This window comes from Nanorana parkeri, unplaced genomic scaffold (genome assembly GCF_000935625.1).
Source record: "Nanorana parkeri isolate BGI_ZX_2015 unplaced genomic scaffold, ASM93562v1 scaffold1053, whole genome shotgun sequence".
NCBI classification, from domain to species: Eukaryota; Metazoa; Chordata; class Amphibia; order Anura; family Dicroglossidae; genus Nanorana; species Nanorana parkeri.
The window spans coordinates 127,305-150,040 of NW_017307321.1; the positions used below are offsets into that span (position 1 = coordinate 127,305).

Sequence of the window (22,736 nt, forward strand, 5' to 3'; positions counted from 1 at the left end):
GGATGAATACTATGAATACTAATAAATAGGAGAGAGAACAAACAGAGCTTGCAAAACACAGAGGCAGCCCTCCATGAAGATATGAGCAGGAAAGCGAACAAAAAAAAAAGTAAGTTTCTGTTTTCATATATATCAACTGCATATTCCTGCTTCATGTACACTCAGTGTGCATTGCTGGCATATGTTTTTTTTAAAATACCTCTGCAAAGGTGAAAACGGGCTTTCAGACAGCTTTCAGCTAGAGCCCATCATCTGGTGAAGGGCATACTAGAAGTAATACTGCATGTTTTTGAGAAAGGAATGACAGTCAAGGTAATGATTTCCACACTCAGCATTTTTTGGGAGTTACAAGTTCTTCCCAGCTTTATGATTAAGACATTTTAGTATGTATAGAAATGTATGTACATTGGCAAGAGAAAATGTTAGCGAACAATATGTAATACTCAATAAACAAACTCAGTGCCAGAAAGACATAGCATGATTATGGAAGACACCCAAGCAAAAATTTCTGAAGAGTGCTTGAAGGGGAATAAGAACAAAATGTAATGTATTAAAGAGGAACCCTGCTGAACAGTGTTTACATCATATGGTTGTTATTATTATGTAAGTTATATTATGCCAGTCTGACAAGCGGCGGAGTCATAAAGCATGTACAAAATATAAGGCTGGGTTTACACTGTTGCATCATGAGAACGCACACATCATACAGTGTATGGAAATGCATGTTATGTGCTCAGTGTGCGGAGGTGCCATTCATTCTTAGCTGCACCAGACCTTGCCAACGCACATGCATTGTAGCACACCACAATGCAGTTACACAGTACTGTACATTGTGTTGCAGAAAATAGGCAGACACCTTTTTTCGTGCATTGGGCAGCCCATTAAAATGAATGAGCTGCCTTAAAAGGACACACAGCATAATGCGCATGTATTAGAGCAGTGCTTCTTAAAGTGTGGGTCGCGACCCCATATGGGTTCCCGCAAGTGAACAGGGGGGTCACGATCCGAGTCCCCGGCCAGGACCGCCATCGGGTGGGTATGCCTTTACTTGTGTGAGGGGCCCAGGCGGCCAAGGAGGCCTGGGCTCCAAGCTAGATTGTTTTATTTCAGTTTAATGTATAATTTGCAGTGTAGTGTAGTTTTTAAGGTCGCAGCTCCCCCTGTGCACTTGATACCTTCCTGAGCACGTCGAGCACAGCTGATGGACGTAAAGGTAAGGAGGGGGAGGGGGCTTAGTAGTACTGACTGACCGACAGAGAGAGACGCTGACAGATGCTGGGGTGAGAGAGAGACACCGACTTACGCTAGAGGAGGGAGGAGACACCGACGTTGTGGTCCCTTCAAAATTTCCTCAGGCCAAAAAGGGGTCACGAGTGGAGAAAGTTTAAGAAGGCCTGCATTAGAGCATCGCAACAGTGTGAAGCCAGCCTTGAAACCCAACTTCAGACAAAAGTTTGGTTTAGGTTTTAAATGAGTGGGAAAGAATCAGAATCTCGGTCAAAGATTTATTGCCATCTGTTTCCTCATTGGAGAGATTTTCTTCTCACTTCCGGTCTCTGTGACTGCTGGACAAGGAAAGTGCAGGGCCAAGGACCAACTTCCTAGATGAAATCAAGATTTGCGTAATAGGGGGACCAGGATTTGGACTGCTAGGTCAAAGCTGAACCTTCAGATATTTGCTTTGGATGAAAGTGGCCATTTAGGATGTGATACACTTTTAAAGATCCAACAACTGTGTATTATAAACTTTAGAAACATTTATACTATACAGGAGATCCTCTATAGTAATTGTATTATACATTTTAGAGTCTGGAAAATTGTTGCAAAATGAACATGGAACTCCAGTGACAATTTTTTCAGTTCTAGTTGCGGATAGAGGTTTGTGGGCACCTGAATTGCTTAGCACTGCATCCAGGAATTTTCTGACGCGTCCGGGAAACTTATGAACCTCACAGATGATTTTTTCCAATCCATACAGTGTATGAGGGGATCGCAGCAAGTCCCAGCACCGTAATTCTTAGTGAAGTTTCTGCATATGCTGGGCCACCATTACAGATGTGACACGCTTGTAAAGCTATGCCAATGTGCAAGCAAGGAGCTATGACATATCTGAACAAGTGTTTCCTTAGACGGTTGATGAATGAATAAATTGCAGTAGGGATCAACAGGTTTCCCTAATGTAGACGAGTTTCCTTGTACAACAATCTATCCCCTGATGGTTTTTCCTTTCTCTTGCCCCTCCCTCTCATCATCGTCTCTAGAACTGGCTGTGTCACTCTCTCCTTAATCGCAGCCAACAAAAACTTCACACAGACATCCAGCCACGTCCTGCTCATTGCCATCACCCTTTCCTTGCCAGCCACTCCACTCCTCCCTGCATCCATTAACCCCATCCCTTCCTCACCATGTGTTGGATGCTTGGCCCCGGAGCAGTTCTTCTCCTCTGGAAGAAAAGACACAGGTGAGTTAATACAACTGCGCATAGGAGTGTGAAGGTAACTGTTCAGTAAAACCACGTCAAACAAACGCAAAAAATAAATAAAGATTTAGTTCATATAGATAAGTTCATCCAATATACTGCACTAGATTTATATTTACCCATATACAATTAAATGCCATCTTTATTATTATTATACAGGATTTATATAGCGCCAACAGTTCACGCAGCGCTTTACAAAATGGAGAGAGACAGTACAGTTACAATACAATTTTACTAGAGAAAGGTGGGGAGGGCCCTGCTCGTGACCACTTACTATCTAGGAAGGGCACATGATAGAAAAGTTAATAATTGCATGGGATGAGTTAATGAAAGAAGTAAAAAGGACAGTTATTATGCTGAGGTGGGATAGGCTTTTTCTAAAGAGTTTTCAAGGATCGCCTGTGGGTGGACAGAGTCAGAGATAAGCTGACAGATTGGGGTAGGGAGTTCCAGGGGATGGGAAACACTCTGGAGAAGTCCTGGAGGCAAGCATGGGAGGATGTAACAATAGAACTTGAGAGCAGGAGGTCTTGAGGGGAGCTAAGGGGGTGGTTTGGGTGGTATTTTGAGATAAGGTTGGAGATGTAGTCGGGGGCAGAGTTGTGGATGGCTTTGTATGTAGTAGTTAGTATTTTGAATTGTATTTGTTGGGCAATTGGGAGCCAGTGGAGGGATTGGCAGAGAGCGGTGGTAGACAGTGAGCAGTTGGTAAGGTGGATACGTCTGGCAGCAGCATTCATGATCAATTGGAGGGGGGATAGCCTGTTTTGTGGTAGGCCAACAAGGAGGGAGTTACAGAAGTCAAGATGAGATATCACAAGGGAGTGAATTAGAAGGTTTGCAGTGTCGTTTATTAAAAAGAGGCAAATTTTGCAAAAGTTACGTAGGTCAAGTCGGCAAGATTTAGATAGTGATTGGATGTGGGGCTGAAAGAGGAGCTCAGAACCAAGGATTACACTGAGCACCATGGCTTGAGGGGAGCGGCTGATTGTAGTGCTCAGTTTTGGACAGGTGGAGTTTGAGTAAGTGGAGTGACATCCATGTTGATTCATCAGGGAGTAGATTAGTGATGGGTGAGGAGACAGACATTGTATTAAAAGGAGAACTATGAGGTGAGTGCTTTTCACTCACCTCATAGTTCTAGCCGACCTGTGACAATGAGACTGTCACAGGTCGGCTCAGTAGATCGGGAGGTGAGCGAACACATACCGGCGTTCGCTCACCTCTCGATCCTGTCATGGCTCTCTGCCGTGACAGGGGGAGGCTGGATTCCCCCCTCCCCGCTCCGATCCGCCAGCGCTGACTGGTGGAACGGACGGTGGAGGGGGCAGGTACAGCTGGCTCTGCCTCTAGATAGGCAGAGCCAGCTGTCACTCACGCAGCTGGGCAGATCCAGACATAATTGTTGGGATCCACTCCAGCTGCGGCGTCTTAGTATGCCGCGAGCAGCAGCTCGCGGTATACTGCGGCGTCTCGGTATACTGCGGCGTCTCAGTATAGCTCGCAGTATACTGAGCCTAGGGTGATGGGAGGACGCTAGTTTGTGTCCTCCCGTTACCCTAAGAAGAACTATGGGGAAAAACCTTAACCCCATAGTTCTCCTTTAAAATAGCTTCCCCATAGCAGCTACTAACATTTCAAAATAGGAAGTGTAGCATTGAAAAGAAGGGATAGCGTGTGCGTGTCTCTGCAGCAATGGTAAGGTACTATTATATGTTCTAGTGTTGGATAAGCAGGTATTTACACACGAGTGTCTTTTCATCTTAACCATCAACCAGGGATCTCAGCATGTGCATAGATAAAAGGACATGGAATTTGGCACCTGATGCTGAGTTCCGTTAAGTTTTTTAAGTTTGGCTTCAAAGTTCCTATTCCCGTAAATGCTGGCTGTTTTCTTAAGGCCAATACAAACAATCATCATTTCTCAATAAACAGGGATAAATCTATTCACAAACGATATTTTCTCAGCTCAGAGATCAGTAGAAAAAAAACACTTATAAAATAAGTGTTAAATAACCTATTTAACCGTGCTCAGGTGTATTATTATAATATAAGTGGTATACTGCAATGCCTACAGGTAAAAATCGTCAGACACAATAAATATCTATGCACTGTGTAATACCTAATCACTAATTCTTTATAGGTGTTTAACATAAAACCATCATCATGTGCATCATAATCTTAACACATCATTGTGCAAATAATCCAATCATGTGCATCTCATTATCACAATATAACAAATAATTGTGTAATTCAATGCAAAAATATATATTCAGAAAATAAAATAAAGCAAGAAAAGTCCAAATACTGTGATTTTCTTTCTATAATTTCCAATTATTATAGAAATTGGCAGTGAGCATCCCCTGGAAGAAGTCTCTGTGATGAAACGTGTCAGAAGGGCGGGGCATACACACGCTTCCTGATACTAGAACGCTGATGTTTGTAAGATTGGAGGAGTTTCTTGTGATCATTGGATTTTGTTTGTAAGTATTTTTAACCGTCTAATAAAGCGGTGCAGTGAAATATTACACTATGAGAAGCTTTTATGTTTCTGTTTCAGCTTGGTTTACAAGTATTTGATTTAAGAAGTGAGGAGGAAGTAGAGGCTAAGAAGAATCTGGTCTAACTGAAACAAAACTGGAAAAAAAAAGGGATAACAGCGGAGATTTAAATTGTTATGGCTTATCCTATTTTAGGGTAGCCCTATAGGTCCGGTGAGTGCGGTTTTATAGGTTTTGGAGCACTGAGGTGTGAAGAGATAGTGTACATATATATTACACATACACTAAATGAAAAAGTGAAAGCTTGGGCACTATTGGATGTGGATGGTGATTCATGGACACTTACTTCACAGTGATGCATGTTCCTTTCTTCACGTTTTGAGCGCAATTTCTATAATAAATTTGAAACGATAGAAAGAAAAATCACAGTATTTGGACTTTTGTGCTTTATCTATTAGAATATTTGCTAAATATATATTTTTGCACTTTAATACACAATTATTTGTTATATTGTGATAATGAGATGCACATGATTGGATTGTTTGCACAATGATGTGATAAGATTATGATGTACATTATGGTTTTATGTTAAACACCTATAAAGAATTAGGTATAGCACAGTGTATAGATAATTATAAAATAAGTGTGATGTTCTCAGGACTGAATTCCAATAATGCTCGACTACTCAGGAACACTTATTGACTGACTAGCAGTTACTATTGAAAAATAAATTACCGCAGATGGAAAAGGTAAGGCTAACTTTTTACCTAGTAGCTCACCTGAAGAAGAAGCATGGATATATTTAGCTTTTTGGCAGCCTGTGGATTTAAAAGCCACCACTTCTCCGCTCCCCAGACGCTGCAAGTATTTGATTGGTCATATGGGTTGAATATTTGCTTCCCCCGCTGGCTTCCGTGGTTCCTCCGACTAGCACATATGTCCTGTAGTGTTGTATGCACTGGCAGAAGGAACCACAGCTGCACCGGTGGAGCACATATCCTATATACTCAGAAAGGTAGAATGTATGCAACGGCTGGAGAGCGGAAAGGTAAGTATATCCACACTTCCTTTACAGGGTATTTAGTGAGTAAAAGTGACCTCTGTGATGGGTGACAGGGCAACTTTGAGGTGAGGAAAAGAGTGGCACTATAGCTAACTGCCAATGAAAGTGAGCTGGCATCAGACACTAACCAGAAGGGCAACTCGAATTTTAGTGGATGAGCACCCCTACCAGGTAAGGTATATTATGACATGCTATGTGTGGGATATATAGGAATTACATTTAAAAGACATTACAATTAAAGGATAATTATTACGAGAGTAAAATATACTATTCAAATACTTAGAGCCAGGCTGGGACACTGCAGCTAACACGTCGTCTCTATATACCAAGAGCCAAAGGATCACTGATGGCTCACCACCTCACGGTCTCCTCCCTGCAGGGATTCCCCCTCCCTCCTCATCTTTCAGTGCTTACTGGATGACAGACAGAGGAGGGGTGGGCACAGCTGGATCTAGCTCTAGAGAGGTAAAGTTAGATATCAATCAGGCAACTGGGAGAATCCCAACAATATTGTCAGCATCCTTCCCAGCTGCTGTGTGGCTCTGTGCTGTCAGCCGATAGCAAGCATTAGCCCGCTAGTACTCCTGTGACATAAAAGAGAAGTAAAGCCAGAAAATATTCTTTTAAATGCCCTCCTTCCCCCTCCAAGCCGATGCTGTGCCATCTTACTAATAACCAGCTGGGTGCAGCTTAAGAAAAGCAAGTTTCCCCAAGCTAAATACAAAGATTCATATGATCCTGTGGCGAAAAAGGAAAGAGTTGTATGTAAAGACTACATGTGTTGACATACTTACCATGTCAGGTGGGGGAGGAGTGGAGCAACATGGAGGAACCTGCAAGATACATTAAAAAAATAAAGAGACTTTAAAAGGGATTAGAGAAGTGGGTTCAAGTTCTGTTAACTATGAAGAGCCAATATCGTCACAACCATGCCATTCTGTGAAATACACACATAGCAATTACATATTATTTAGGTATTTATGCAGAAAACGGAAACATGATATTTGTTCTTTAACCAGAAATGAAAGACACACCTAGTTTTACTACTGGAAATGTCTTAAAACAGTGGCAGGTTTCCTGCACCACTAATCATTTAAATCTACAAGTAAAGGGAGTTATGTTTCTAGGAAAATAATCATTGTGGGGTAAAACGGTTTTCAGTGCCACACAGGAGTCCTGTAAACAAGGCACAAGGGAGCTTTATCCACATATGAAGCCTTTCTAATAGTAGGTGTTCACCTTCACAGGTCGTTGGTCTATATATAGCCCAGAACCCTCCACCCATGAAATGGACAGAGGGCCTATTCATAATAATCCTGTGCAATCATGACTGACGTCCAAGGAGTAAGAAGACTTCATAGTTCTGAGCACACATAGTACAGGGATGCTTCAACGGGCTATGTGTGTAATGAGACCTGAATCATTAGTTAGATTTTAAATCTTTCACCCAATATGTTGTAATTGAGATACCTCTAAAGATGTCGGCTAACACAGGCAGCATGATAAATTGGGGAACTTGGGATGCATGTAGTCCTCTTATTTCTTCCATGTGGACCTAAGTCAATTATTAGATGTCAAATTGTATGTAAAGCCAAACATCTATTTTTAGTTTTGGATATTGTGGAGAAAGGTAAGAACCACTGTCAAGTTTTTCTTTCTGCTGGGGGATTTACCTCATCTATTAGTTTTGGCGACCATTGTCACTGGGGTAATGAGCGAGGGTCAATAAAGCAGGGCTTAATCGCTGTGTGTTGGGTAGGCATTAGCCATAATGTGTAAGTATAATTATGGCGCACTCAACCCCTAAAGTGCCGTTCTCCAGCGTTGTGATGTCTGCGATCCCGGTCATTGGTTTGATGCTGCTGCTGCTGCAATCTTCTGCTGGTCTTCCTCCAGTCCAGTGTCTTCCTTGTCTGCCATTAAGCAACCACTGATGATGTAACTCCTAAACATGCGCACAGGAGTTACCTTGTCACCAGAACTCAGCATTTCTGGTATTTTACAGATACTGCGACCAGTGTACACTGTATAGAAAAACAGCTAGAACCAAGAAGCCAAGAATAAGATTCTCACAGATAAGAAAAAATTACAGGTGTTTTAACTAGGGATGCTCCGATACCACTTTAAGACCGAGTACCGATACTTTTTTTTCAAGTACTCAGCGATACCAATTACCGATACTTTTTCTTAAAGAAACAGGTCACATTTTTTCTAAAGCAATACAAAATCATGATTTTAGGTCAGTTTCTTAATATTATGAAGAACATGAACATGAAATTAATATTTATTCTTTTAAGAAAAATATAATGCAGTTAAAAGGAGAACTAAGGGTAACGGGAGGATACAAACTAGCGTCCTCCCATCACCCAAAGCTCAGTATCCTCCCATCACCCAAAGCTCAGTATACCAGCCCCTCCCCTGTCACGGCTCTCTGCCGACACAGGATCGAGAGGTGAGCGAACGCCGGTATCTGTTCGCTCACTTCCCGATCTACTGAGCCGACCTGTGACAGTCTCATTGTCACAGGTCGATGCCAGTCAGCGGGAGAAGAGGTCAGAATGGAGCAGTTGACTGAGGACTTGGAGGAGGAGTTCGCGGCCATCTTGTTTAATTGAAGATGCTACGGCGGTTTCGGGTCCTTGAAGATGGCGGACGTGGCACAGGTACTCGTTTTTTGTAACGGAGTATTTGCACGAGTACGAGTACTCATGCAAATACTCGGTATCGCCGCCGATACCGATGCTTGTATCGGTATCGGAGCATCCCTAGTTCTAACCATTGCCTACTCTATCTGAACTGGCACATTTTCCAAATGCTACAAAGTAGATCTGATATGACTCTGCTTCATAGGGCTGTCAACAAAAAAAGAAGCTCATCCTACCCAAAAATCTAGCAAGTACTTAAGTCTTAATCTATAGGTGTATGGCCAGCTTAAGACTTTATCTGCAGATTTTCTATGGTCAGATGGAAAAAGTGCAACAGATTCCTCCATCTACGCTAAACTGTGTGGGTGTAAGAATCTCCCACTGGGCCAAGCTTCAGTATCTTGCTAGTGGGTCCCGCTGGCTCTTGAAATACCTGAACGGTACCTGCATCCATTCAGATTGTTCAGGTATTTTGACAGCCAGCAGGGCAGACTAGCCAGATACTGAAGCTTGTCCCAGTGAGAGATTCCTCCATCCACACAGTTTAGCGTAGATGGCAGAATCTGTTGCACTTTTTCCATCTGACCACAGAAAATCTACAGATAATCTACTGTACAGGTGTATGGCCAGCTTTATACTGATGGTTAGCCAAAGTGCCGAAGGCAAAGTAGAGAACATACACAGAGAAGGACATAGATGTTGGTCTCACCTTTACTTCACATTTTTTATGACTTATAATCTTGCATACTGGAAGACAAAAGAGATATGCATAATATTAGATAGAGGTCATGGAACATTTCAAATACATTGCCTATCACAAACACACAACTCAGCTTGACAAACCACCTCTCCAACTACAACCTTGTAATTATGCTTTGCCTTTAATGTCAGTCTTGGAGAGCTTTAGTAATCAGACGTAAACTGCCATGGGTGGGTGACTGCAGAAATGTCTGTGATGTAACGCGGAAAATTCAAAAGCAACTACGTATCTCTGACATGAGCTGGAGATTTCCCATTCTGAAAAAAACCACTGCAATTCATCCACTTTTCACAGAATAATATCTTGCAAACCACACATGGAATGACCAAAGATTGTCCAATAAGACTTTAATCAGAGGCTATGGAGTACTCATTTTGTTTTTACAATTTCACCACAGCTGGAGGGCTGGAGTTTGCCTACCCCTGGCTTAGACCTATGCACAGGGGCGTCTTGAGGCCGAGTTTCTTCTGGAGCGGGTGACACCCTGCCATGACGTCCTCGAGCATGCACGGCCATCTTGGTGATGGACGCCGGCAGAGAGAGGATGGGACGTTCACCCGGCGTCCCCTCCTCTCTCCTGCAACTGTCGGGCTCTCGGTCCATGAACGAGTGCCTGACATTTCCAATGGTGTCACGCACCCCCTTATGACGCCACTGCCTATGCAACTACTAACATTTAGAAAGCTGTTATGTATGTAGGGTCTAAGGAAGACTACTTCAGTAGAACACGTAGAAGGCAGACAGCACTATGAAGGTAGAAGAAGCACCATGTGCTAGCTGCTGTGCAGTTTCTGAATTACATTTTCTCAAATGGAAATAGGATTTGTTTACTTTGGACCAGTATGAAAAACTAAAATCACAATAAATTTACATTTGTCATCACTTAGAAAAGGGAAGTTACTCAACAGGCTACAAATAATCTCAAATTTTTCAAAGCCTAGTATTAAGCCACCCTCAGCTAGGCGTCCCAGCTAAATGTAGTTTAATGAGGACTCTAAAAAGCTCTTCTTTTATGGTTTACAGGAAAAGCCAGCTACGACTTTACTGTGACTCACAACTCTATGTGACATTGGGACATTCACTGTAATGTGAACTCCCCAGTCACATTACTGACCACTGAGGTTTTGTATTCTCAGACAACTTAATTATGTGGTCTAAATAGTGAGCCAGAAAAACTACAAGTTCTTTCTACCGTATGACCTGCATACGCTGCAGAAACAGATAAATTCACACGTCCCCGAGTGATATCAGAGATCTTCCTTGGTAATTTGTTCTAGACAACAGATTATTTTATTCATAAACATAATGCCTCGGGCCCATAGGGACATTAGTGATAGTCTACGTATATTTATAGGCATGCCAACAGACAAGATTTTGTTTAATCTTTCTGCTTATACAGTAGATGCATACTGGGGATGTTGTGAAAAAGCTGCAAAGCAAAGAGATTAGATTGGTTCCTAACAGTCAATCACTTCCTTTCATTTCAATTCAAAATGGATGTCATTCTATCTCTATTGTAAATCTATGTGCCTATCTACCTGAAGGCATGGTTCAAACTGAGTGTTTTTTCTGCCCTAAAAACCGCTCAATAAATCTGCCCAAAACAAAATACTATTCATTTCTATGGCCATGTTCACATTTGAGCGCAATAAGTAAAACGCCTATCGCTGTAAAAAGTACATAAGCTTTTTTGGGCAGATTACAGCTCGTTTTGGTCCCATAGACTCAATAGGAAACACTTGAAAAAACGCGTGTTTGTGCATGTTTGCTCATTAACATCAATAAGCTACAATCCGTTTACAAAAACGCGTGAACTGATTTATGCACAAAAAAACCCATGCAGATCCCACTCAAAAACGTGCATCAAAAACGCGCGTAGAAACGTGCAAAAACGCTGTCACCTAGGTGTGAGCCCAGGCTTACAAAAGGATAAAGCTGACATAGCTGAGACAGATGGCTACTTTGTAGGAGTTGTGAACAAAAGAGGAAATTGCAAAAAAAAATTGCAAATATTTATTTTAGGTTTAATTTCAGCTCACCTGTGGTTGCAAATATGGCATCCATGCAACCTCACCCAAAAACCCCATTGAAAAATAATATATTTCTGTGGTAAAGGCAGATGTGCTTGAAACAACGGGGGTAGGGGGGCTAGCTGTGGTGCAATTTCTCCTTAATCACATATGTGTCAAAAATGAAGTTAGTTAAATGTTTGGAAAACAGAAAATATAATGCAAGTATTAAAATTGACAAACACTAAAGCCTTCTGCCACTGGGGTATTCCACCAAACAACCACCTTCCAGAGAGCCACCAAGGTATTCCACCAAACAACCACCTTCCAGAGAGCCACCAGGGTATTCCAAACAGCCACCTTCCAGACAGCCACCAAGGTATTCCACCAAACAAGCACCTTCCAGACAGCCACCGGGGTATTCCACCAAACAACCACCTACCAGACAGCCACCAAGGTATTCCACCAAACAAGCACCTTCCAGACAGCCACCGGGGTATTCCACCAAACAACCACCTACCAGAGAGCCACCAGGGTATTTCACCAAACACGCACCTTCCAGACAAGCCACCAGGGTATTCCACCAAACAACCACCTTCCAGAGAGCCTCCAGGGTATTCCACCAAACAGCCACCTTCCAGAGAGCCACCAGGGTATTCTACCAACCACCATCCAGAGAGCCACCAGGGTATTCCACCAAACAACCACCTTCCATACAGCCACCAGGGTATTCCACCAATCAGCCACCTTCCAGAGAGCCACCAGGGTATTCTACCAACCACCATCCAGAGAGCCACCAGGGTATTCAACCAAACAACCACCTTCCATACAGCCACCAGGGTATTCCACAAAACCACCTTCCAGAGAGCCACCAATCCTACACCCTTGGTTGAAATCCAACACATAAAACAGCAAAGAAAATGGTTCCACATGACACCCCCTGAAACTGAGGAGTGCTTATTGTGAATTAAGGGCCTCCATAGCGTCATAGTAGCTAGAAAAGACTTGGCGCATGGACAAACCAGCCAATAGAAGGACACCTGTCCTGTAAATTCCAACTGACTTTTAGAGGGAAAAAAAAGAAAGAATAACACATTGAACTAAACAAACTAAAGTATACACACCCCACATTTGTTTTTAGTTTTTTTACTCCCAGAGAAAGGGTTGCTGTTCATCGAAAAATGTATTGGCTTTATATAATGTGGTGCTACAGTACTTGTGGTGTAAATTGACCACCAGTACTTAATTTTGTCTCAGAAGGGTTAAATGAGACTCCCATTAAAAAAATGATGTAAAGCCCCAGAGACTGGGATTAAGAATTGTACTCATTTGCTGTACAAAGAGTCCCAAACAATACAGATAAATAAAAACAGGTGGTGCAATATAGGATTTTCCCTTTTCACAGATTGAATCCTTGCACATGTACGTCTACATGTATTCCGACCTCAAGTGACCACCTTGTATGCCAGACATTTTTGTGCAGCGTATATCTTGGCTGGAAAACGATCCAATGTGAATGCATACACACATAAAATGTGCTGAAAACATGTTGAAGCAGAAACAAAATGATGTGTACAATAAATACATGCGTTTTGTATTACAACAACTATCACAAGGACTAATTACCAGAATTTAAAGAATTGACCATGAGTGATGGTTCCAGGGATAGTGCTTAATTCTTAACCGCATATGATTGCATGCGTATTGCATATGATTACATGCGGTGTGCTGGCTTTCCGTCAGTTTCGAATGCCGCCACTGTCACCTGATCATTAACCTAAATGCGCTTATTGCTGCCGCCTGTAAACAGCAGATTTGGGATTCCTGCTGATGGAAATTGCACGTTCCTGACACAGGAATCCCTAAATACACCTACATTGTAGGTGTGAATGATTACTTATCTGGTAATTGAAGGAACTCTGTCGTACCTTGTGTCTCTTAAAGGAGTTAAGACAATGTCCTGTTTAATACCCCTCTATGCAACAGCGCAAAGGACTTCCTTCCAGAGCTTCACATTTTAGATTTAGGTTACAAATAAAGCCTCATGTTATAGTGTGACCAAGAATGGTGTGACTAAGCTGAGCAATAAGGAAATCAATTTCACATGCATCAGTTACACATGCAATTTTAAACTGCTTAGTAGCAACAGGGTAACCTAATGTTGACAACTACTTTGCCCTGTCCCTCTCCCAATGCTGCCAATTTCCTCACCACTCATGCCACCAATTGTATATAATTTCTTTATATAAATTCTGTGTATAACAGAAGGATATGCAGCTGATGCTGTGAAAAACAGAGCTTCTAAACCCTGTTCAGAAGCGCTATTCAAAGCTACCATGTAACATTATTGTGTGTGGGTGACCGCTACATATGAAGTCAGCCAGTTTTTCATAAATAACATTTGTTACTATTTAAACCATTATTAATACTTTGTTAACTCTAACTAACACTAAATAACTCCTTCTCCCCTTAACTATGTTGTTGCTGCAATATTTTTACTATTTAAATTTTTCTACCAGTTACATTTTTCTCTTCAATTTCATTTATTTTGTTTGTTTATTTATTTAAAAAACACCTTTATTTAATTTGCAAATAACTTTGCAATGCTTTGTACAAGAATCGTAATTTTAATGTCATTATAAGCAGGACAAATATAGAATAAATATACTTTGTATCTACAGGGACACGAGTTGTTTTTAAAACTAACATTGATCGAAGAAAAAAAAAAAATGAACGCACTTTTATCTAAAGATTGCATAAGAAATTATATGTTTTTTTACATGACACTATCACCAAAAGCAAGCCATGCAAGTGCTGAAAAACAATATATGCATTAATTTGTATCCTTAAGAAATGAAAGAGTTATTGTCGAAACAATTAGCCCACAGGAGAAATGTATAAATTGCTCTGGTCCATAGGGATTTATGGAATAAGAGCTGATGAACTTGTTAAATAAAGACCAATGGCAACCAGTCATTGGCTTGCTTTCATTTGATCACTTCCACTGAAAGGAGAGAGAAATCTCCTACAATATGATTGGTTGTTGGGGCAACATCTCCATTGATTCAGCTGTACTGATGAGTGCGACATATACTGCAAGTCTATCGGCGGTCAACTCTGAGACCTTTGAGCGATATAAAAGCATGCTCTCCCTGTGCTTGCATGGGTTTCCTCCGGGTACTCCGGTTTCGTCCCACACTCCAAAGACATGCTGGAAGGTTAATTGGCTCCTCTCTAAATCGGCCCTCATATGTATGAATGTGAGATAGGGACCTTAGATTGTAAGCTCCTTGAGGGCAGGGACTGAAGTGAATGTGCACTATGTAAAGTGCTGCGTAAATTGTCATAAATACCAATAATAAATAAAAAAACGCAGAGTACTTATCAGCCATTACCTCTACAGACGCTGCCCTGTGACACGACAGGCTCACTGCAGGCGGCACACAACCTTTTCTTTCTCAGACTTTTCTCTTGAAAGATGTGACGCTCACCCCCTGGAGGCTGTAAAGGAAACAAAACGGAGATTAAAAAAGACCACAGACCGAGAGTCTAAAGGAGTCAGCATAGAATAAAGTTACAGCTTGTATGGAGTCTACATACCAAATCACCACTAAAATTGTGGACTCACAAAATATGCAGCACATGCCCACAACAAAAGAACAACAATTCAGTGCCAAACACAGGAAGAGACAAGCAGGGCTCAAAGCAACATTCTTATATTTACTTAATATACCCTTTCCATTGTTTATTAGGTTATGTAATACATAAATATATATATATATAAGGGAAAATACACTAAACCATTTTGGGTATAAAGTAATTATGCAATATAAACTGAAATACATACTGAGACTTCATCCAAATCTGCCTGGGTGGGTATTGTGAATGAGAGAGCCTTAATGCAGGTGACAATATTCGTATGGATTTATAAATTAAGGCATAGTCAGGCTGGGCATCAAAATAGAGAAAAGTAAAAAGGACCATTAAAAAACCAAAAACTGCCTGGCCCAAAAAAAAAAAAAAGTCACTCCAATATTATGATGGATCGCCTTTAGCTTTGATTATTGCACACATTCACTGTGACATCGTTTTGATAAGCTTATGTAATGTCACAACATTTATTTCCATCCAGAGTTGCATTCATTTTTCACCAGGATATTGTAATGATGATGGGAGAGTGAGACCAGTGGGTAAAGTCTTCTCCAGCACATCCCAAAGATTCTCAATGGGGTTAGGGTCTGGACTCTGTGATGGCCCATCCATGTGTGAAAATGATGTCTCATGCTCCCTGAACTGCTATTTCACAATTTGAGCCCGATGAATCCTGGCTTTGTCATCTTGGGACATGCCCGTGCCATTAAATGGAAAAACCTGGTCATTCAGTATATTTAGGAAGGCAGCAGACCTCATTTGTTGCCAGATGAAATATATTAAAAGGAGAACTATGAGGTGAGTGCTTCTCACTCACCTCATAGTTCTAGCCGACCTGTGACAATGAGACTGTCACAGGTCGGCTCAGTAGATCGGGAGGCTGGATTCCCCCCTCCGATCCGCCAGCGCTGACAGGCGGAACGGACAGGGGAGGGGGATAGATAGGCAGAGCCAGCTGTCACTCACGCAGCTGGGCGGATCTCGACATCGATGTCGGGATCCGCGCCGGCTGCGGCGTCTCAGAGCTTGAGGTATACTGAGCTTAGGGTAACGGGAGGACGCTAGTTTGTGTCCTCCCGTTACCCTAAGGAGAACTAAGGGGAAAAGCCCAAACCCCATAGTTCTCCTTTAAGCACTGCAGTAATTATGCAATGAAAGGCTCTTATCTATTTGCTTTAATGCAAAATCAACACAAAAAAAAAATATTATAAAAATATAAAATACCATTAAACACAAAAATTCCTTCCCATTGTGAAATAAAACTAATGGCAATGTAGTCAAACAACCACAACCTTGCTCTACCACACATTAATCTCCACACTAACTGTACTCTCATGTAAACAGGTGTGAATTAAGGTGGCCATACACTCTACAACCATCGCAAGACTTTAGTCTTGCGATGGTTGTAAAGGGATTAAAAAAACATACGATCTGCCTATCTTGGACAGGCAGATCGCACTCTCGATCATCGCAAGCCCGCCCTCCTGAGGGGTGGGCTTCCGATGACCGCAATGCTGAACGGGCAGTGTGCGCGTGCGCACACCGGCCCGTTCAGCATTTATCTTCCGAGCACCGTTCTAACCAGCCGAGAATCGTACGATTCCCGGCTGGTTTTCGAACATGCTGGTTCGACAGAAGACGTGCGCCCGTACAGGAGAAACGGTCGCACGTCTCCGTTCACACTGCTCGATTATCGTACGAAAACCCGATCGCATACGATTATCGTACGATAATCGTGCAGTGTATGGGCACCTTTACTGAGTGCAAATGTTGACAGTTCATCACAAATGGAGCATTAGTGGAAACTATATTGCATTGTTTTGCACTGCATATGGTCAGGCTGAATTCCAATTCGTTCTTCTGCTACGTTTCAAAGGCTGCTAGCTTCTTAAATCAATATTAAACCTAGTTCTCAAAATAGATGTCTTACTATTTCCTTCCCCTTATTATTGAACATAATTTCATTTTTTCATAATAGGATACCTTCGGATCTTCCTTCCTGTCCTGTGGCTTCCCAAGTAATCTATGCAGAGTTCACGTATTGGTAGCTTCTCTGTTGCAATATTCCCCTCCCTTTCCATCCGCATCCCATCATTCCCACCAGTATTTTCCCTCACTACACTGAATCTATAGTTTCAACAAATTTCAGACTTTCTATTGGTATTTTGCCATATTTATTCATAATCCGTCGGGGTAAACAAGCACCTGAATTCATTTTTCATACTTAAATCGGACCTTTACCCATATCTTTAAAATAAGAAAACACACCTTTAGAAATGTTTAGTAATGACAATCTACATACACATACTTCTAGATAATTGCAGGCTTTGTATTCTTTGCATACCTTATTTCTCTTTTCTTTCCCAGTCTTCTGACAGTGGCCATGTTTACTAAGGGCACATTACTAGATCTATTACTTCCTGGATTTCTGGCACATGTGACCATGCACATCATCTCAGGGGAGGAAAATACCTTTCCCTGAGATCTCGTGAGATTACAGATGAGATTTCCCAGCAATACTCTGCTGATGACAAGGCAATCCCAGTGTGCATTGCTTTGGCAAGCTGAAGTCATATTGCACTTTAAAAGCAGGAAGTGAATGCTCTGCAAGTATTTCAAAATCCCAGCATTTTACACCCGACATGTCTATGTTATTATTAATCATCATACATAGAAGGATGCATTGGTAGAATCTGATTTTTGAGTGTAAAGGTCCGCTTTAATATACAATTTTGGTGTTCGTAACAGATCCTAATTTAAGCCTTGTGACAAGCATTATAGAATCTCTACACCTGCTCTGTGTGCATAATGCAATATGTGATAAACATTTAACAAAAATCCATACTGAGAGAAATACGAAGGCTGTTATTGCTGACCTTAATCTGAAAATGCTAGTTAGAAGGATCCAACTATTATTAATACTTTCTGAGTTACTGACCTGGAGCAAGCATACAGCAAGTAAAGTCAGAGTGAAATCCGCTCTCCTAATCTCCATTCTTGATCAGGGTCAGTAAAATTACTGGATGACCAATATAGCCAGTCAACTAGCATTTTATGAACAAATTAGCAATGGCAGCCAACATATTTCCTCAGTACAGGTTTCCTTTAAAGGAGTGGAACACTGTGTTCTGGCAGGAGCATACTGACAATGAACTAAATAAACTTTTTGAAGCATCTACAATCTCCCAGCATCCAGCGCAGACTGTTGAATAGCTCTGAAAGATCCTATTATAGAGAATATGATGAAATTTGTCCTGGTTAAATAAAACTGCATATGCAATACTAACAGGATATGCATGTGATGTGAGCATGGCACAGGTGCAGCAAGTTCCCAATGTTGTAACAGATAAACAACACATTTCTTAAATTTGTTACATTAACGCTGCAATTGCAGAACAATTAGCATTGCAAAAGCAACACCATCTATTTGGAATGCTGTAGAACAGGGGTGCCCACAATTTTTTGTGTTAAGATCTACTTTTCAAATGACGAGCTACATAAGATCTACCAATGAAAAAAAAAACACCCTCACTCTCTCTCTCTGTCCTGGCTGTCATTCCTTGTTTACTCTCCTGGCTGTCTCTCTTCGCTCTCTTGGCTGTCTCTCCTTGCTCTCTCCCCTGGATGTCTTTAATCTCTCTCCTGGCTCACCTTGCTGTATTTTGCAAACAGTGTAGTGCAACAGGCTGTGTAAACTAATATTCTTTGATGTAATACATAGCACTTCAACCACCAGTATCCACCAGAAAGGTGTCAAGGAGCTTGGCTCAGCAGACTCAGGCTATTAGGTAATCATGTGTGTACAGCTAAAAAAAATATATACCAAAATGGAATAAAGGGGCCACCATTCACAGCCTTCGTGATCTACCAGCATCAGCTTTGAGAGCTACTGGTAGATCACAATCTACTTAATGGGCACCCCTGCTGTAGAAGAAAGCACTGTTGTGTTTTATGTCTACATACAGGCCAAGCTGTCAAACAAAAAAGTCACAGTGACAGGGGTTGGGATCAACTAGATTAGTGCCAGGGGTGTTTGAACAGTTGCAGTTTTTGTAAATGAAAAATAAAATATAAACCTTGGAAGTAAAAAAAAGGTCAATAATAAGCACCCCAAGCAGTATACTGGGTGTCCCAACCATGGTTGCTGACACTTTATCTGGAGTGCTTGTTTAGAGTTCAAAAAAATGGAAATAAATAAAGGAATTTATATACTGATGACTATAACATAATAACTACATACTTTTATCCACATACTGTATTTTTCACAAAAGTGCTACTCTATGCAACTTGAAAGTTTTACCAAACTGCCCAGCACATGATCTTGGACATGACCGTCTACAGGCCACTTTGTATGCTGGCACTGGCTGTACCGTTGTGGAGGGGCTATAGCACATATTTAGCTGAATATTTTGTCCATAGCCCACAATTCCACCACTGGACACTGCTGATTGACAATACCCTTTATACTGTAGGTGCACCGCCTCCACAACTGCGTAAATATTTAGTACTGTACCTCAAGGGAAAAGCTTGGATATATTGAGTACTTTCTTTATGATTCATTTGAAAGCTGGAGTAGAAGGAAAATGTTGCCCCGTTGATTTTTATCTACAAATCAGAACTGGTTGCCTATTTTTTCCTTTTGTACAAGTCTCTTACATAAATGGGCCCCATGTTATAGTAAGACGTCAAAGAAAATTGCTGATCGGCAGGCTTCATATGGTAGAAGAGACTGTATAAGTCTCTTCTGCCATAAAAGCTTCTTTCTACCGGTCAGCATTTTTTTTTCTCTTAGCTGCACATGCACAGCCCAGAGCATGGATCCGGCATGCCGAGCTGAAGTAACTCCTGTGTGCATGTGCAACAGTTGTGTCATCAGGGCCCTGTCAATCAAGTGGTTGAACATTCAAAACCCGGAAGAAAACCGGGGAGAAGATGGAAGCCCTTAGCCAAGAAGCAGAGCAGCGCTGGAGGGAATTGCTTTTGCAGGTAAGTCTGCCATAATATGCTAATATGCTGGTCACAATAGCACATTATAATGTGTAGCACATTATAATAATAATTGTCTTTACTTTTGTTTTAAAGGTTACCTCTAGTTAAGTCAGCTTTTCTCAATCAGGATGCCGTGGCACACTGGGGTGCCTTCTGGCTTACTCAAGGGTGCCTCAAAATTTTGTGATGGTAGGACTCTGAAGTGAATGGGGAACTCTGATGTAAAAGTAGAGATTCTGATATGAAAGGGGGGTTCTGATATAAAGGGGGTTTCTGATGTGAAAGGGGGGCTCCTGATGTAAAGAGGGCTTCTAATGTAAAGGGGGGCTTGTGATGTAAGGGGGAGCTTTTGATATGAGAGGAGGGGGACTCTGATATAAAAAGGAGGAGGTTTCTAATGTGCAGGAAGACTACTAAAGTAAATGGGGAAATTATGTTAAAAAAGGGAGAATTCCGAAGTGAAAGGGGGCTTTGATGTGAGGGGTGCTCTTGATTTGAAGGGAAGACTTAAATGCAAAGAATGCAACCCAACATTGTTATGTTTTTGCACAGAAACGCTAAGTTAGGTAACCTGTACATAGCACATGTCAAGGCTCAACTCTTCAGTGCTGAGCATAGCTGGTTAAAATGTAACAATTTATTAATAATTGAGTTCCCATCTTCACCAAGAACTTGTTTTCAGCACAAAAGATAAACGGACAGTACAAAAAAAAAGGGATAAATATGCAGTAGTTAAAGGAGAACTATGACATGAGTGATTTCCACTCACCTCATAGTTCTAAGGCGACCTGTGACAATGAGACTGTCACAGGTCGGCTCAGTAGATCGGGAGGTGAGATAACACATACCGGGTTCCCTCACCTCTCGATCCTGTCACGGCTCTCTGCCGTGACAGGGGGAGGGGGCTGGATTCCCCTCTCCCCGCTTCGATCTGCCAGCGCTGACTGGCGGAACGGACGGGGGAGGGGGCGTGTACAGCTGGCTCTGCCTCTAGATAGGCAGAGCCAGCTGTCACTCACGCAGCTGGGCGGATCCCGTCATCTAAGTCAGGATCCGCTCCAGGTGCGGCGTCTCAGTATACCGCGAGCTGTAGCTCGCGGTACACTGAGCTTAGGGTAACGGGAGGATGCTAGTTTGTGTCCTCCCGTTACCCCAAGGAGAACTATGGGGAAAAACACTGACCCCATAGTTCTCCTTTAAATGTTTTTGCACAGCTGCTCCACTCCAGTATTTGACGTCAGTAAGAAAACAATGTTGAAGAGGAAGTGACGAGAAGATCTATGTAGAGCATTCATTAAGCTGATGGGTGTAGTGGCAGGCCAAACTTTAGGCTCATAATGGGATGAACGAATGATTCCTTGACTGATCTTCGGAACTTGTCATTCATTCAAAAAGAGCATCTCAAAATAAAGGAGAGTAAAATAGCAGAGGAATGCAAGGACATTTTGCCAGGAAAAAATCTGATTAGCTTGACCAGGCTAGAGTAAATCAGCAAGCATTCACACAGTAACAAAATCTTGCTATGAAGCCATACCCAAGAAATTGACCTCCATCTCCACATTGTCTGGATTTTGTCAGGAGGTATGACTGAAAAGCCTGCGGCTTTTCCTTTTGTGACTGGGCCAAAAGACAATCACAAGCCCATTTGTGAGCTTCTGTTTATTACTTGTGTCTGGATAATGTCTTCTACCTCTATTAATGTTCAGGAAGGTATCAGAGCACAGAAGGTAAATTAAAGATGTTAGATGGTGATTATTTCTGACCACTGCATTATATTTCTCCGCCTTGATGGCCCTGTTCTTAAGATGGCTTGAATTTCAGAAGATTCCTGCTGAAATTTCAGCAGAGGGTGGCCCTGTCTGGCTCAATAAATGTTGATTTAAAAATTGACTGAGCAGGGAGAAAAATTACCAGCCAAACTGTGTCTGTGTCCTATCAGATGCAGTCACTGTTCAGGCAATAGAACAGCCAGTATTGGAGATTCCGCCATGAAAACTGTTAAGCATGGATGGAGGAATCAACGGATTTCCTCTGGATCAGCCCTTAGGCCTCCTGAACACCACGGGAAAATGAAATGTATTTGTCTAGTTTTTTTCTGCATTATGAAGATAAAACTCCAATAATGATCTGTAATTGTTTACAGACTCATCACTGAATTCCCTGACACTTAAGTGAATGCAGCAAATATGAGATGGTATGTTCTCTAAATGCTTACAGATGGTAAAGCTGGATGTTAGATGGCCTGGCAAGCTTAATAAAATTCACAAAGGCACTTGTGATAAGCGCATTAAGTGCAAACAAGAGGAAAGCCCCATCTTAGCAGAATTAAAATGGAACCTGTAAGTATACACCTATGGAAGCAGCCATTGCTAACTTGTTTAAGAAGGGGAAACCATCAGAGTTGTCACAATTTTCCTTTATTCACTTACTAAAGAGTTAATGATCTGGAACACACATGGGTATATCATGTGTGAGGACATGCTATGTACATGTGTGTTTCAAGTTAATGTTGCATCAAAAATAGAATAGGAGAGCCTCTGAGCTTGTGCCTTTAAGAACAAGTAAGCAATGACAGATTTCCATCAAAGTCCATTTCTGAGCAGTGATGTGGTTACCTGAAGAAGACGAGAGAGGACTCC

The 22,736-nt window shown here is 41.7% G+C and overlaps 1 protein-coding gene across 1 annotated transcript in view; it reads right to left on the minus strand.

Moving 5' to 3' along the window:
• TNS2 (tensin 2) overlaps window positions 1–22,736 on the minus strand; it is a 153,822-nt gene that overhangs the window by 59,318 nt on the left and 71,768 nt on the right. The window contains exons 2-5 of the mRNA XM_018567472.1: window positions 14,853–14,958; window positions 9,398–9,435; window positions 6,838–6,876; window positions 2,405–2,443 (exon numbers count right to left, since the gene is read on the minus strand). Coding sequence (XP_018422974.1) covers window positions 2,405–2,443; window positions 6,838–6,876; window positions 9,398–9,435; window positions 14,853–14,958 — 222 coding nt within the window. The remainder of the gene's footprint in view (window positions 1–2,404; window positions 2,444–6,837; window positions 6,877–9,397; window positions 9,436–14,852; window positions 14,959–22,736) is intronic.